This window comes from Eleutherodactylus coqui, chromosome 2 (genome assembly GCF_035609145.1).
Source record: "Eleutherodactylus coqui strain aEleCoq1 chromosome 2, aEleCoq1.hap1, whole genome shotgun sequence".
Taxonomy (NCBI): Eukaryota; Metazoa; Chordata; class Amphibia; order Anura; family Eleutherodactylidae; genus Eleutherodactylus; species Eleutherodactylus coqui.
Window position 1 is genome coordinate 264319533 of NC_089838.1, and position 17256 is coordinate 264336788.

Here is a 17256-nt window from a genome sequence, read left to right on the forward strand (position 1 = left end):
TGGACTTGGGTCCGCGTGCTATCCGATGCAAGATATGCCCGAGAAGCTTGGTCGTAACATGCATATCTCTGTGTAAATAAGCCCTAACCAATAATTTATTTGACTTGTACTCCAAGATTTCTTATTTTTATTATATATCCTCTGTTTAGAAAAAATGTTATACAAATGTAAAGTAAGAAAAAAAGTAGTTTCTACATATAATGTTGGGATCCATATTTTCATAGAAGTAGTCATAGGAATTTTTCTTCAGCTGCTAGTTTGACTTTCCTCGTGTGAATGTGTTCTTATACATCATCCATGCATTCTCAACTTGTATTGATAAGGCTACTCATGGCCTAGCCTTACCTGACCCCTGCTTCTGCAGCTCAGCTCCACTTGAGTGAGTGGGGCTATTCTGCAGTACCAGACAAGGCTGCATGGATGGACAAGCTGCTGTGCGTAGATAAACATTTGCCAGCCCCTGTCGGATCTTCTCCGCTTCCCCTTGCTGTTGGGGTTCCTCAGGATTCAGTACTAGGTGCTCTCCTCTTTTCCATCTATACATTCTCTATTGGACAATCTATCAATACTGATTGGTCTTCTCCTCACTAAACATCCCCCTCAATGCAGCAAAATTGAGGGTCATCTTTCTGTCCAACCAATACATGATGGCTCTACCCGGTGTCAGTCACTGTTTGCTCATCCACTATAGAATACAATTTACACTTATCACTCTCAACCATAAAGCTCTCCACGGTGCTGCACCACCCTATATCTCCTCCCTCATCCTGTCTACACCTAACTCATGTGCTCTCCATTCTGCTAATGATCTTAGATTAAGTACTTCCACAGTCTGAACCTTCAATTCCTGTCTCAAAGATTTTTCCTGAGCTGCACCAGTTCTCTGGAATGCTTTACTCCAGACAATCTAGTTAATAACCAATATCTACAATTTTAAAGTGCCCGTCTGGTTTTGGGACAAATTCTGTGTCAGGTCCAGAGAGGAGAGAGATGCATTACCTGCAGTTGTTCTTCTCTGCTTTATCTCAGATCCCATTCAAGATGGCAACACAATTGTCAGACTACCTAATCCCCACAGTGCATTGCTAGTGATAGACTACTAATGCACTATATCTGCTGTGTGATTGGCCAATGCTGCTCACATGATCAGTGCTGGCCAATCAGAGAGCAGTGCACTGTGTGCATTTTTAGACAGTTACAAAATTGCAGCAGTCATTTTGGACAGCCAAAAATGGGACCTAGAATCATCGGATCACAGGGACAATGGCAGAGAAGAACAATAGCAGGTAATATTTAACCTTCAGTCTTGGGACAAAATCTGGTTGTTAAACCAGAGGGTCGCTTTAAGCTTGTCCTAGAAATACATCTCTTTAGGGAGTCCTATCACATTCTCTAATCCAACTGTTTTCTGTTTACACCACTTTTATATTCTCCCTCAGAACCTGATCACTGTATTCATTATACCCTAATGCACTTCATATTTGTACATACACCGATACCGGCTGGTGACTGGCTCGTACAGTTTTATGCATACTGCCCTGTTTATATAGAAGATGGCTGGACCATTGTACAGAACAAACACTTCTACCCAGGGGCGTAAATATAGAAGATGCGGTTGCACCTGGGCCCAGGAGCCCTAAAGGGGTTCTGACACGAATAATGTTTTTATGCTTTAGCAGCCATTATTTCCTGGTCTGCCTAATGGACACAGGGAACCCACAATGTTTGGCGTGTTAAAGCATAAAAACCTATGCTTACCTTTTTCTTCTGTTGATGTTGTGCAGCGAGGGTCATCTCCCAGCAGGCTTTCTTCTTCCTCTGACAAGCCAAGGACGGGCCGCACGTCCCCTCCGGGATTGCGCCCGCAGGAGCAGAAGACAGGTGCCCTCTGACAGGAGTCAGGACTGGCCCGCCTCTCCACTGCACACACGCAGATCTTGCAGTTCATCCAGGACGGACAGGCCGCCCACAGCAAGCGCTGCTTGTGACGTGGCGCCTGTCCGTTCACCTCGGAAGTGGCTGACGGACGGAGCAGAGCAGGAATCGGTCATTTTGACCGCTCCTGCTCTGCTTCTAGAAGCCACAGAAGAAGATGCCCGACAGAGGGGACATGCCTGGCGATCGGTCCTGGCCAGGCAAAGTAAGTAAACATTTTTTTTCTCATGTCAGAACTCCTTTAAGGCCCATTTAGACATAACGATTATTGCTCAAAATAGCTCAAAAGCCAGTTTTTGAGCGATAATCGTTGTGTCTAACTGCATTGACATCGTCCAGTTTTCGTTAACGAATCGCTGATCGTTCTCTTTCAGCATGCTGAAAGAAAACGATCAGCCTTATCAGGAGTTTACAGCGGGATACAGAAAATGAGAGCAGCAGCACTACCACCACCAGCGGCAGCACCTTGAGGGCACCGTGTAGGCTTTCATATAAATCTATGCTCAGTCATATGTGATTAGAAATTGCCAGCGTGCTAACTAATCAGGGGACTCTTCCATGGGGGTGCAGAAGTCAGTTGAAATCCATGCCTAATTCATTTTTACAAATGTCATGCGATCCACATTGTCTGTGGCCAGGCGGATGTGTTTATCAGTTATCGCACCCTCAGCTGTGCTGAACGCACTTTCTGATAGTACACTGGCAGCGGGGCAGGCAAGCATCTCTAAAGGTCCATTTACACTGAAAGATAATCGCTCAAAAATCGCTCAATCATCCCGTGTAAATGACGCTTAAGTAACAATGAGCACGGCTGGCACCTTAATTTCCGCATCCCCCTGAGTGCACATTGCCTGTGGTGTGCTGACCGTGTGCACTGACCCACCCTAATCTCCCTCTTTGAAAGAAAAAAATGTTGCATTCAATTTCTTGTCCTTCTCTCTCTGGTTGTTTGGACTTCCCTGTTGAAATACATGACACTGAACGATCAGACAGCTCCTCAGACTGATCCATGTGGCCTGCTTCGGAGGGTGCGAGGGATTTGGCACAGGGTGAAGTACAGGGGGATGCTCATAGCTGACTGGTGCAAACTGACTGCTGTGTGCTTGACTGCGAAGGTGAGGAAGAGGAAGTGGTGGTACATGAGGCATGCTGTTTCATCTACTCTATGACCTGTTCTGCATGTGGATGTAAGGCATGGGCAGAGCCACTGCTAAGGAATGGCAGCGGGCTCGCCTCACCTGCTGAAGAATATGGAGCTGTTGCTGAAGTTGGAGATGCCGGAAGTGCCAACTTGGCCAATCCTCTACTGACACTTTCCATAACCCTTGTTTTTTTATTTTTCCTTTTTATTTTTTATATTAGTTCTTTTGGTTTTCAGCGAAATTTGTAGTCCGTAGAAAACCACTGCTAGCTGCGTAAGGCCTGCAGATAAATCATAGCGGTTAGACTTGCGACTTTGAACAACATCTGAGGTCACTGACATGCACTGTGTGCATTTGCGGTTTCCCTGTTTGTGTTTCTTTTGGTTTTATACCTGGGAGGCACAATAAGTGACAACAGAAGGCCACCGAGTATAGCTTGTATCTTTGTGAGCTGTTTCTGTTTGGCGAGGGGAATTGAATTTCCATCACTCCACTGCTTGCTGCATCTGGAAATAATTTGTAGTGGCTGGACTGGCAACTTTGAACGACATCTAAGGCTACAGAGAGAGTACTGCAATATTCTCCACCCCAGAGTGTAGTTTGTGTATATGCTTTGCTGCTATATACAGCAACAGCAGCAGAAATATTACCCTCTCCCAATACACAGACCACGTTTCGTATAGTCCCTCCAATGAAGCATCGCTTAACTTCTCTGCTGGTATACAAGCTTTCACACAAGCATAAATATATCCTCTGTAGAATATATGTCCCTAAGAACAGAACACGTGTTATATAGGCATATGAACGTGATGCAGCTTCTCTGTCCTGTGCTTAGCTGTAAATGGCTGTTGGTTTAAATTATATATGGCTAGGTCAGATGATGCAGGTGTCCAATGAAATTGCTGCCCATATGCAAGTTGGAGGACACATTTGGTGACATCATCAAGGCGCCCTGGCTGCTGATTGGCTGCACTCTGACTTCTGTAGTAGGCATTTTAGGAAATTTGATTTTCCCTCGATTTTCACTAAAAAAAACGTATCAAGCGTACAAAATCCAATTTGGCAAAAATCAGGGCGACTTTACAGTGAATCAAGATGAGCAACACTACATATGTCTCTAGTGATCAAATACATCTGAATTGATTATCTGACCTACAGAATATGAATATTTTCTTCAATCTAATAATTGTGATCTTGACATTGATGACTGTGGGGGAACAAAACTTTGCTCAAAAATAGAGCACTGCGGTCAGGTCAGACCAACGAGGTGATAGTTAAATTTGAGGTCATCATTTATAATACTACACATAATAAAATGTTCCAATATTAAAATATCTCAAAGTAATCTCCATGCACAACAGCCAAAGAAGAAAACTGTGCTGATGACCTGCACCTCCCCATCTTGCTGTGTTGGGGTCAGCATTCACCACAACCAACCACGGTAAACTGAATAATACGCTACTCTTTTTTTTCACGACAGAATCACCACATGTGCCTTTCCACTCTACTCAAGTACAGTCCAAAAACCTTGCAGCGTATTCGAAACTTGACTCAAGGCCGGGAGACCTACATTGTTGCAAGAGTCCCACATACCGATGATCTGGCTGTGGCAGATATGCTTGGTGTCCCTATCCTTGGCACTGAGCCCAAAGTGGCACATCTCTATAGCACCAAGTCTGGAAGTAAGCGCATCTTTGCTAATGCCAACATCCCCACTCCTCCAGGACAATATGATATCTATAACCAAGAACAGGTTAGTAGCTTTGCCAATTGTACTGCATTGTAAAATACCCTTTTATTCCTGTAAATATGTTTGAATTCTTACCTATGGGTCTTATGCCTATTGATTGGTCAGCACTAGAGATGAGCGAGCATGCTCAGTAAGGTGAGTTACTCGAGCAAGCCTTGCTCATCTCGAGTACCTGCCTTCTTCTCCGAGCGTGCTCGGGGGGGCAGTGGGGGGCGGCAGGGGAGAGCAGGGGGAGTGAGAGAGATCTCTCTCTCCCTCCCACTAACCCTGCCACTCACCCCCACTGCCCCCCGAGCATGCTTGGAGGAGAAGGCAGTTACTGGAGATGAGCTGTTAGGAAGTGTTTGTGGATAAACTTGCTGACTATTTCCATTAGCAACCAAAACTGTGAAAGAAATTATGCCATGAAACAGCTTTATACCTGAAAAACACTTACATTATAGTGCCTTTTAGTTTCTTATTACTTTCTTTAGAATTTCTATAGCTTTTCACATAGATTAAGATTTGGTGCTCAGTAGATCCTAAACACAGTAAAAGGTCTTTTTGCAAGGTTTTCATGCAGTTACATGTATTCATTTAGGAAAAACCTGGAATGGATTAAAAAAATGCGCCAAAATTGCATTGTGTGAACAGTGTCTAAAGAACTAATTTTTGAATCCATTAACAAGGAGGTACATGTCCACATCCAAGGATCTTGGAGTTGAGAACTGAAGCTCCTCCACTTGTTTTTTAATTTTATATTACATATAAAAAGAAAGAGCCAAGTGTAGGTTCAGCACCAGTCATCCAATATGAGCACTGAGAAGGGGGTTGGACCCCATGACCCTGGAGGTCCCTTCCAACTTTACCATTCTATGAATACGTGTGGATTTGATTTTTTTTTAGCCTGTAAATGTAAATAGGGACCATAGTGTCTCCTCTGGAGCCAACCAAGACACAGTATGCTGTAGTTTGAAAGAAAAAACATGCATGCCCTAAAAACCCCCAAACTGTGTGCCACATTGTATTTATGGCCCCATAGATGACTATGCTATTCTGTCTAGCAAAAATAACAGAAGCCTGGCCAAATCAAGACTAAGGCTTAAGGGTTCCGTCTCAATGCTGTTTTCGGTGATCCAGGCAGAACCCGAAAACAGAAAGGCTGGCCAAGCATTGATATGCAGTGTGAACCCAGAATAAGAGAAAAATGGCCTTGTTGCTCATTGTAACCAATGTTTACTTTTTATTTTCTAAGCTGCACTAAAAAAATTTAAAGTGGACCTCTGCGCTTTCCTGACATGTCTGTTTTAGTAAATGATTGTATTCCCTATAAAATAGCAATTCCGGAGCATCTTCTCTTAGAACTTTTTCTTGGGCATTTTGCCATTCATCTGTATAAATAAGTTGGTAGCTGGGTGTTACCAGTTGAGGTGTTTGTCTGGAACGCTGAGCCCTGATTGGACAATGTCAGGCGGTTGTAGGGACACATCCCAAACTTGTAACACCCAGGTGTCAGTTTATTTATACATAAACATCACAACACAAAGTTTTAAGAAAAGATACTCCACAATTGTTACAATACAAGTATTCACTAACAGATCAGGAATTAGGAATGGTGTCAGATCCTCTTTAAAGGGAACCTGCCCCAGGTTCATGTTGCCCAAATCACACGCAGCATTAACCCGGTCTACGTATGCCTATTGCCCCATGTATGCATTATTTCTGAAGTGCAGCGACATTTCAGAATAAAAACACTTTGAAGCTTGCCTCGGAACGGAGCTTCAAATCAAAGAGGAGGGCCACACCGGCTTGTCCATGCCGGCTACATATAGGGAGAGAGCTGCAGGTGGGGAGAGGGCAGCGCAGCCCACCTCCATGACTCAGGAGCTCAGCTCCATGTCAGACTTCATAGTGTGTTTATTCTGAAACGGGAAGCATAAATCTGGTGACTGAATCCTTTTAAGCTGAATGCTGATTGGTCTGTATTGGCAACAAGAATGTTCTTTTATTTTGCAGCTTTCTCTGAATTTTCATAGCTGAGGTCAGATATTAGCTTTGTTTGCATTTGCTGTTTTCATCACTATTTTACAGTTTAGGTATAAAATGGATACACTCCAGACACCTTGTATATACCATGCATTACATTTCTGGCAGTAGCCTTTTATTTCTGCATGATAGTTGCCATAAAAAAAATTATTTTAGCATCTTGCACTTGGATAACTTTTTTCGTTATTTCTTCAACTTTTAATCAATACATTACATTCAGAATACAATATATATGAATATTCTGAGCAGTGCCAAAACATGGGGGAAAAAAAGCTGAACCCCCCCTATTCTCTTTCCAGTTCTTGACAATTAGTATTTGAATCACTGCCAAACTCCAAGACACATCCCATCTAGCCTTTAAGGGCAGCTTATCAAAACCTGTGACCAGAGCCAAATCTAGTTTGGGCAATGTCACCTCCGCCACCACAGTGAAGATCAACCACCATCGAATCTAAAAAATGCCTTTCCTAGTAGTAGAATTGAGTGCCTCAGATGTAAATTAGTCAAATTTGTCATATGACACCCATCATAGTATTATGATGTCTCATCTTTAGTATTAAGCAACTTTGATGTCTGCGACGGGATTTCCATTTTCCAGCTCTGTTTGGGAAGAAGAAAAAGGGAATCCCCTGGCCAAATGACTCAGTTTTATGAGGGAACCAATCAGTGCCGAATAGACTCCATTGACTATATTGAGGCCCGTTAATTTCCGCTCAGCTGTCCAGCATTTTATAAACCTATTAATCATGCTAATTTGTTCTTTTTGTTTGTCTTTGTATATTGTTTGTGTTGTTGAACGTCATCTATATATCTGTATTTGTACCATTTTGCACAGTTCTTCAGTTCTCTGAGCCAACTTATAGTCGATAATTTGCTGGTGGCCTGCTGGTTATTTAAAGTGGACAATGAATTTGGCAGCAACGGGACCGCTTTTTGTGACATTGCTGCACATCTTCCATGTTATTCCTGGGCAGTGAAGGAGCGTGAGAGGTACAGTGCAGAAACCTGGAAGCAGAAGTGGGCACAGGTGAGTCCATGGTACAGGTAATTTTACCCCAGCCCATCACAGATGGGGTTAACAGACCTGCATTATCAGTAACAGCAGCTTCAAAGCCTCAGGATCCTGCACACCGGCAATGCTTTAATGTCCTGTTATTCCCCGACCTGTTCTGTTCCTTAATGAGGACAATGTAAGAGTGTCGTCGGCAGCGGCACAGCCGGTGAACGCTGGCAGGTTATTAAAACATTACAGCATCTTGATGAAAGACTTTCCTGCAGGCTAAGAACGACAGAACAAGACTCCATTCCACTGCGATGATTAGAAATGAGTGTATGTCTCTGAGCGCTAAATTATGTTAATAGTTACAAATTGAGGTATTTGCATAACAGTTTATGATACATAATGACAAGTTCCCCTTTCTCTGTGTGTGTCACATCACTGAGACCTGTGTCTGTGATAGAAGCTTGAAGCAGATTGATGCTTGAGAAGCTGTTATTGTCATCTCACCGGCTGTATAATCCTTAATACTGCTTGGTCACTACTGACCATTGCTGACCATTGCTGCTGATATGCTCATATTTAAGTTTTTAATATCTGGCCCCATTGCTTGTAATCTAAATAATGTGAAATTCTATTTACTCATATATTTTTAGCTTAGGTTTTTCTGTTTGCACAATGATAGATAGATAGAGAGATAGATAGATAGATAGATAGATAGATAGATAGATAGATAGATAGATAGATAGATAGATAGATAGATAGGAGATAGATAGATAGATAGATAGATAGATAGATAGGATACCAATCAACTATTATATTAAAACTACCCACCTAATATTGTGTAGGTCCTCTTCATGCTGCTAAAACAGCTCTGATCCATGGAAGAATGGACTCTACCAGTCCTTCTGGAGTTGTCCTGTTATATTTGGCAGCAGATTCTTTAAAGGGGTTGTACCAATATCAATTTTCATCACCTATCCATAGGATAGGTGATAAAAGTCTGATCGGTGATGGTCTCACCACTGAGATCCCCACAGATCCTGAGAACAGGGGTCCCGTATACCCCTCTTCTAATCATTGCGGGCTCACTGCAACCCCAGTAGTGAGGAAGAGATTGCATGGAGTTGCAGATGAGCATGTGCAGTGCCGCTCTATCAGTTTGTAATGAAACTGATGGAAACCATTGAGCACTTGTACTCAACTATTTTCATCAGCCTCATTAAAAATGAATTGAGCGGCACTGCGCATGCTCAACTGGCACTCCATCCAATCTCCTTCTCCATGCAGTGGGTGCAGTGAGCCTGCAGTGAGGAGGAGATCGAGACACGAGACCCTCGTTCTTGGGATCAGTGGGAGTCTCAGTGGTGAGATACCCACTAATCAGACTTTTATCAACTATCCCATGGATAGGTGATTAAAGGTCAGTTTTGGTACAATCCCTTTAAGTCCTGTAAATTGCGAGATAGGGGCTCCCTAAATTGGATTTGTTTTTCTGCACATCCTACAGATGCTCAAGGAGATTCAGATCTTTGTCATGTGCCTTAAACTATTCCTGAACAGTTTTTGCATTGTGGCAGGGCACATTATACTAGTGAAAAAGGCTACTGTCATTGGGAAATACTACTGCCATGATGGGGTGGATTTGGTGTGCAGTAATATTTAGGTAGGTTGTACCTGTCAAAGTAACATCCACATGAATGCCAGGACCCAAGGTTTTACAGCACAACATTGCCCAGAATATCACACTGCCTCCATCACTTTGTCTTCTTCCCATAGTATATCCTGGTACCATCTCTTCCCCAGGTATGTGAGGCACATGTACCTGGCTGTCCACATCACCTAAAGAAAAACATGATTCATCAGACCGGGCGCCTTCTTCCATGCAGCATAGTTCAGTTCTGATGTTCATGTGCCCATTGTAGGTGTTTTTGGCCATGGACAGAGGTCAGCATGGGCACTCTAACAAGTCTGTGGCTATGAAGCCCCATATGCAGCAAGTTGTGACATTCTTTGTATTATGGCACCTTTCTATCATAGCCAGCACTAACTTTTTCAGCAGTTTATGCTACAGTAGCTCTTCTATGGGGCTGTACCATCTTATCTATTCTTCATTCCCCACTCGTATCCCTGAGTCTTTGATGCACATGATCCTGTGACCAGTTGTCCTGCTTTGAACCAATTTTTGTAGGTACTAACAACTGAATACCAGAAACACCCTACAAGACCTGCAGTTTTGAAGAAGTTGTGATCCATCATAATTTGGCTCAGTGTATATATTAGTGGTGAATATAATCCATGGATCTTCTCTAACGACAACCCTTTTACTGGCCAATTAGGTAATGTTGAGACAAAATAGAAAGTCCTTTGATTGAGACATCACTACAAACCCCCCATTATTTAGAGCCAACAGCCATGCCAGAAAGCATTTATCTTAGTTTGTACTCTACAATGTTGAGGCACTGGTTCCTGCAGAGATATTCTTCCAAATACAAAGACCTTAAAGGAAGTCAGCAGGACTATGACACTAATAGACTATGCATAGAATAGGTCATCAATGTGAGGTTCAAACTCTGCAAGTGCCATTAACACTTCATTGTGCTAAAGTCAGAAAGGTCAAACCCCCATTGTTCAAAAAAATGTTGACTTATCCTAAGGATAGTTCATCACTGTTATCATTGTGGAGCAAAAAAATCAGTCTTGAGGGTACCAGAAACTAAGATGGCTTTGTCTAAACTTTGTGCCCATAAGTTGTCATGTTTAAAGAAAAAAACATAACATGATATATGGCACTTGCCTGTGCATCGGGGCTATTGGGACTATGCTTTTCTTAAAATTTGATATTAAAGTATACTGCTTACACTGTTGAAGAGCAATGGTGCTCTTGACCGCCATCGGATGAATGGAGCCCCTTTGCTTGTGTTTGGCATAAATGCCAGTGTAAATGACAAGTGTCCCAACCGTCTGAATGTTTTTTAGGCCCACAGACTTTACAACGGTCACTTAATCATTCAGTTAGGGTGCTGTTACATGAGAACTAGTGACCGGCTCCTGTTTTGTCAATAACTGCCGAACTGCAAGTCCAGATGCAGCCCGGCAAATAAGTGTAAATCGTGAGTGTTAATGGCACTAGACCCATAGGCTTTATTCACACACACGCATATACGCTGCCTTTTCACGCCCGAGCGCATATACGGTAGTCATGTGAAGCATTGGTTTCCAATGTAGCCGTTCACACAGGCTAATACACGGCGAGTAAATACGCCGGTACCGCAAAAAATAGAACATATACGCATCCGGCGCATAGCCTAAACATAGTTTTGGAACTATCTTTTGGCCAATATACGCTGGCAGGTCCTATAGACTCCTATGGGAGCAGGGAAAGAAAAGGGAGGGGGAGGCATTTTTGCAGCGTCCAACACTGTGAAAAGCTATACATTCAATGTAAGGCATCCTGAGGATTTTGGCAGAGCGAGGGTTTTCCAGGGTGCGGCGTATTTTTTTGTTAAAAACGATGCTCGTGGTCGTGTGAATGGATGAGAAAACGCTGGCCGTGCTTGCAGAAAAACGCCCATTTAGGCGCTTATATGGAGCGTAAACGTAAAAATGCTGTAGCCGTATATGCGCTTGTGGGAAAGAGCCCTTGAGGGCGTTATTGCACGAGTACTGGCAGCAGGCACTAGCACTCGCATTTTCCTGATAATTGCCAGGTGGCACCTGTAAGAGCAGGTGCCACCCAGCAACTAGCGTTTTTACAGTTTGATAATAGCATTAATTGCCAGTCAGCACCTGTGCTTACAAGTGTTGCACGGAAATTGTCAGGAAAACAGGAGCGCTAGCAGCTGCCACTAGCGCTCGTGTAATAGCGCACTTAGGTTGCTATTACACGCATTGTTACTGCCCTGTAAGGCTGTCTGTCCACTGGCGGGTTTGAATTGTGTTCCCCGCAGTGATAATCTGGCCGTGGGGAATGCAGTGAAAGCTTTCCATAGAGTTGCTATGGAAAGCGCTTCCCCCCTGTCCACGAGCGGCGAATCATAGCTGCTTGCGGGTGGCAATTCGCAGCTGTTGTCCTCCAAAAACAGTGCGCCCATGGATTGTGTGGGGGATTGCAGCTCAGTTCCATTGAAGTGAACAGGGCTAAACTGCAATTCCAGACACAAACCATGGACAGGGGTGGCACTGTTTTTGGAAGGGAACAGACATGTTTTTTCTAACCCTGGACAACCCTTTTAAGTCACAATTAGAGACAAACACAATCCAACTAATAACACAAAATAGTTGTACCCGTCATGTCTTTCATTGAGCACAATGGGTAACCATGCAATGTGCTGGGAGACAAAGTAAGTGAAACCTTAAATTTACTCAAGTGTAGACACTGCTTTATCAGCAATCACCAAATGCATCCTGTAGCTGCAAATACGATTTGTACAACGTTGAGAAGTAACTTTGGATCATTCCTCCCTGCACACATGTTTCAGTTGATCAATATTTCTGGGATGCCTTGCGTGCACAGCCCTTAATAGCATTAAGATCAGGACTCTGACTTAGACATTCGAAAGCACAGAACTTCTTTTTTAACCATTCTGCAGTTGATTTACCAACTTTATTTCTGTGCTTTGGGTCTTGTTGTATCACCCAATCTCTCTTAAATCTCTTAAAACATTTCGATGCACCTTAGTAATCAATGTTCTCTCAATGACCACAAGGCACCCAGACAAGTTCATAAAATTCAATCCAAAAATACACAGTAGCACCTGCTGGTGTTCATGATGTACTGCACTCATGGTATAAATAACTGCAGGTTCCCCGCATAACTTTTTCAACAATTCACAAATCCTCCTTTTTTCTTAGTATACAGTAGATGAATGTGTTATTCATAAGGACGCGGCGCATTCGTCTAGACACATTATAGGAATATTTTGAAAACACAGCCGATTATTTTATTTTTTTACGGCATAGCACCCACATCCCGAATCCTGAAAAATAAGGGTTGCTGATGTAATTCTTAAGTATTTTCTCCTTGATTTGTTCCGCCAGTCTACACTGTGCTGCATTAGCCCGTAGTGTTGTTTAGTGACAAATAAATCCCATGGTGCTGTGCAGCCTACCTCTTCAACACCTCTCATGTCCCCCCACCCCCTTTATCTTTCATGAGCAGGCAAAAAAAGGGTTAAGTAATCTTTCTCACTGTGGGGTTTTGGCTGCATTCCCCATATCTAGGGCAGTCATCAGACTCCTGCTGTTCGCTGTGTTCTGCTGACAAATGACGAGTGTGAATTCCTTATGGCATCCCCTGTTTGCAGTAAAATTAGATCAGACTCAGACAACAGACCCTCATGCTATCCCTTAGCTAAACCGGAGGATCGGGAGATATGGACCAAAAGCATGACCCGCTTTAACGCCAATATTTATATACATGTATTAAAAAGTCTATCCATCTCGCCGGGTAATGATTGACAGTTCGAGATCTCTAATAATCTACTGATCACAATGGCAGGGTGTTAATCAGTTATGAATATACCCCTTTAAGCGGTGCTGTCTGGAAATGAGCGTTAAATGCTTATTCTTATGAGAACCTTGCCCTGAGGGGCTGCATTTAAAATCTATTGTTCAGCGCGAGTCTCCCAAATGGGGTTTTCCCAGCAGTACGACATTAGCACATAATTTCCAAATCAGCTTGCAAAGAAATATGATGTTTACAGAATTCCATAGACATATATAATCACTATATCTTTAACGTACCGCTATTTGCGTTAAATATTGATACAAGAGTCGTCGAAGGACTGTGTCAGGGTTAAAGAAATGGAAGGAAATAACCCCATAGATGCCAGAAAGTAGCTCATAGGGTACGGTTATGGCGAGAGGACACTCGGCACCGTAGGTTGTAATCTAGTAAATCCAAGGAAGCATTTAGACAAAGATGTATACTTAGCCTCGGTGATCTATTGGGATGCGCAGACTGATAATAATAGCATGAAAAATGATATAGCAATAAAGCAAATGATATAATAACACACAGGGCAATTTAATAAGCAGCGATATAATATCATGTAGAGCAATGTGTTGGCGGGGCCCCCTGGTATCAATCTCACGTTCTGCTCGCTATTGATTTAATTCACTTGTATCCCTCCGTGTTAATTTTTCATATGCTTACAAAACAACCCTTTGATTTTCTGTCACTCGTTAATTACACTGTTTTGCCATTAAATAGAAGGCTTTGTGTAAACTAATTACTAGGTAATCATCGCCGACCACGAACGCGCCGCTTGTACCTTTTTATTCCATCCTACAAAAAAAAAAAAAACAACGTTTCACCGTCTGCGCTCGAGCCCCCTCTCCACTTGCAATCATTAGCTCCTACTAATTCACAGCGTTACTGCCGAAGAGAAGGGGACTTGTAATTGTGGCCATATCAGTACTGTTAATTACCGAAGTAGAACATTGAAATGATGCCAAGGACCATTGTTAGAAGCAAATAAAAAAAAATCACACACAGACCAAAAAAAAAAACGAATTTGAATGTTATTTTCACCATCTGGGGAGCAGAATAGAGGAAAACAGCAAGAAAACAGCAGTGACAAAATATCATAGCTGCAGCTCCAGGCCTCATAGGCCAGATGGAGGAAAGAGATTCTGCAACATCAATTGGATGCGAAGGGCCAGGTTCCAGCAGCCGAGCTGTGACAAGTGAAGGAGAGGAGCAGAGATGTGCAATGTGTTCTTATAGGGCTGTTAACTCATTGTTTGCCGAAGAAGGGAAAGTATGTCGGCATCCTTTTACAATCTTTTCTTTGTGTCCAGCGCCACAAAGTAAGATTTCCTAGTATCCCATACTTTCTCATAGAAGTACTTAAATACTAAGTTAACCCCCCCCCCCAACTGACTGCCATATTATTCATATTGACTTTCATTCTGTGTTTTTCTTCAATATAAACGTAATTGGGCGCATTTATGTTTGTGGGCGTGGCTAATGTACACACTTATTTATATAGGCAGTACAACATTTTCCACTTCAGAAGCACCTAGCTAACAAAGGAAGGTTTTGCTATGGTGAAATGTTGCAGGCTTGACTAGTAAAATGGAATTTACTATGCACAAAATAAGCATACTATGTCATTTTTGCACTGATGTGTTAAAGACTTAGTCAAACATTTGTGTTATACTAAGGCTAAGTTAACTCTACGTTTGAGAATTACATTCAGTTTTGCCAAAGTGTTCCTCAGATATACATATAGCAAGTAGTATATAATAAGTCAAATGTATGCTAAAAATAAGCTTTTGGCCTATGCTTGGTCTTTATTTGTCAGAAATCAGAGTATAGAGCAACAAAAGCATCCAAGTCTTCAGGGTAGGCAGATCACACAGGCTGTACGATAGTAAAGTATAGTTAGGGGGAACAGCACAAACAACAGTTTGAGGCAGAGGAGGTGAATCTCACAGGGTGTGCAGAGAGACAGATCACCACCACCCATACACTCATAGCAGATTCTACAGAGGAAGGGAGGGGGGAAATAATAAACTCCTCCACATTTATGTCAGTCAGCACAATGAATATGTTGGGTATTTTTTACATGGATTCCACAGTGAAAAGACTGTAAATGTAATGGTGTATTTTCTTAAAACCCAATTTAGATTGGAAAAACTTTGTTTTTGGTTTTACGGCATTGTGTAGAACATGTCCTTACTGGAAAATGTATTTGATAGCTTTATGTGCTGCTGCTATACCTCAATGGAAAGCTACTATAATACTGAGCATGTTGGCCGTCATGCAGAGGTGTACACAGTTAGCAAAGATCAGTCCCCAGTAGACAAAAAGTGTGGGTATGGGATTGCATTTTTGGAGGTTAAAAAATGCAGGTTTTCTTCATTTGTCTCTATCCACCCTTAAATAAGTAAGCTGCAATTTTAACATAGGAAGGAAAATGAAAGTGGAACACATCTCATGCTCTTCATACAGTCATAGACAATTGTATACTACCATTGTCCAAAGACCAAAATAATTGTTACGTGTGCTGCTGGGATCTGTAGTTCTAAACTTCATAGCAGCACAGCCCTCATAGGGTTAATTGATTGAGCTGGCTGGGTGTGGTACTTCCTGCTAGCCAATCTCCTGGGTCTGTGCTCACATATAAACCCAGCTCCTGGTCAGTCTCTGTCTGGTGTTCAGGGTGAGCAGTCATGAATCCTTGTCTGTTGAAGTTTGCTGTGTGATCTGTGTCTTGCTGGTTCATGTCCGTTTGTTCATTTATATTCTGTCAGTTTTGTGTAAGCTTGCTGTATGACCTGCGATCTGTGTCCTGTCCTGTTGCAGCGGTCTGTGTGAACTCTGTCTGGTTCTGCTGGACTCCTGGTTAGTGTAGGGACTAGAAGAATAACCAGGAGCCGTGAAGTGGCCTGTTAGCTTTCACGATTTGTACAAAATGTCAACTAATACCTGGTATTTATATTCAGCTTCCTATCTGTTACTAGTGGTTACATTTTGGCTGTTGTATGCTGAGCTCAGCGGTCTTTGGATCAGCTAGGGCCCAGATCCGAAGACCGCTGGGCTGCCCTTATTGGGGCAATGTCCCCGCTTAGGTAGGGCCAGGTCAAACTCCCTATAGCCAGGGCCAGCTGCTTGAAACCTGTGTGACCCGTGTGCATACCCAGTCCTCCTTGGTTGCGATCGTGTGGGCCCCATGCTCACTTTGCCCACACGATCGTAACAATAATCAATAATACTGCCATACAATATAACCATTTTTTGTGGTCCACTACCAGTTCTATACAAGCATTCTGCAAAATATCACACTGCAGACTATACAAGAGAATACAGCACTGATCAGATGAAGTCACAGGCTGAATAACCAATTAAAGGCAACGTCTTCTAAGATTGTAATAATTTGCTTTCCTTTTCTTCTCAATTCAGCCCAGACCACTAAGATGATTTCTTCTAGTCTTATCTTGACTACAGATTCTGGTACTCAGACATCTTTGACCTTCTGAACCTTCATTTGACCTGCTACCATTCATTTTGACCTGTTGCACTCTTGAACATTGCCTGCTGCTACCCGCAGAATTGTGCCTGCTGCTGCCCTCAGTTTTCCCAATTATTGTACCTACTGTGCTGCCCAATGCCCTCAAATTTTATTCTGCAGAAATAATAATGCCATAGTTATAGTGGCCCATAAAATATTATTGCCACACAAGTAACAGTGCCCCTAAAATAATAATGCCACACTCAGTGCCACTAAAACAGTGCCTTGTTACAAATCACATTACTATTTGCTAATTTGAATCATTTTGGTTGGTCTGTGACGACTTTTTATAAGAAGGTAGCAGTTGGCATACTTTTATTAAATTCTAGTCAAACAAGCCTTTTAATTGTATCAGGCTATTAGTAATAAAATATCAGCTATGAAAAT

The 17256-nt window shown here is 42.5% G+C and overlaps 1 protein-coding gene across 3 annotated transcripts in view; it reads left to right on the forward strand.

Annotated features, from left to right (window-relative positions):
* Nucleotides 1-17256, forward strand: part of IQCH (IQ motif containing H) — a 118632-nt gene that overhangs the window by 55641 nt on the left and 45735 nt on the right. For all 3 annotated transcript variants that reach the window (XM_066592930.1, XM_066592931.1, XM_066592932.1), the window contains 2 exons: nucleotides 4558-4830; nucleotides 7688-7879. In XM_066592930.1, the coding sequence (XP_066449027.1) occupies nucleotides 4558-4830; nucleotides 7688-7879 (465 nt within the window). The remainder of the gene's footprint in view (nucleotides 1-4557; nucleotides 4831-7687; nucleotides 7880-17256) is intronic.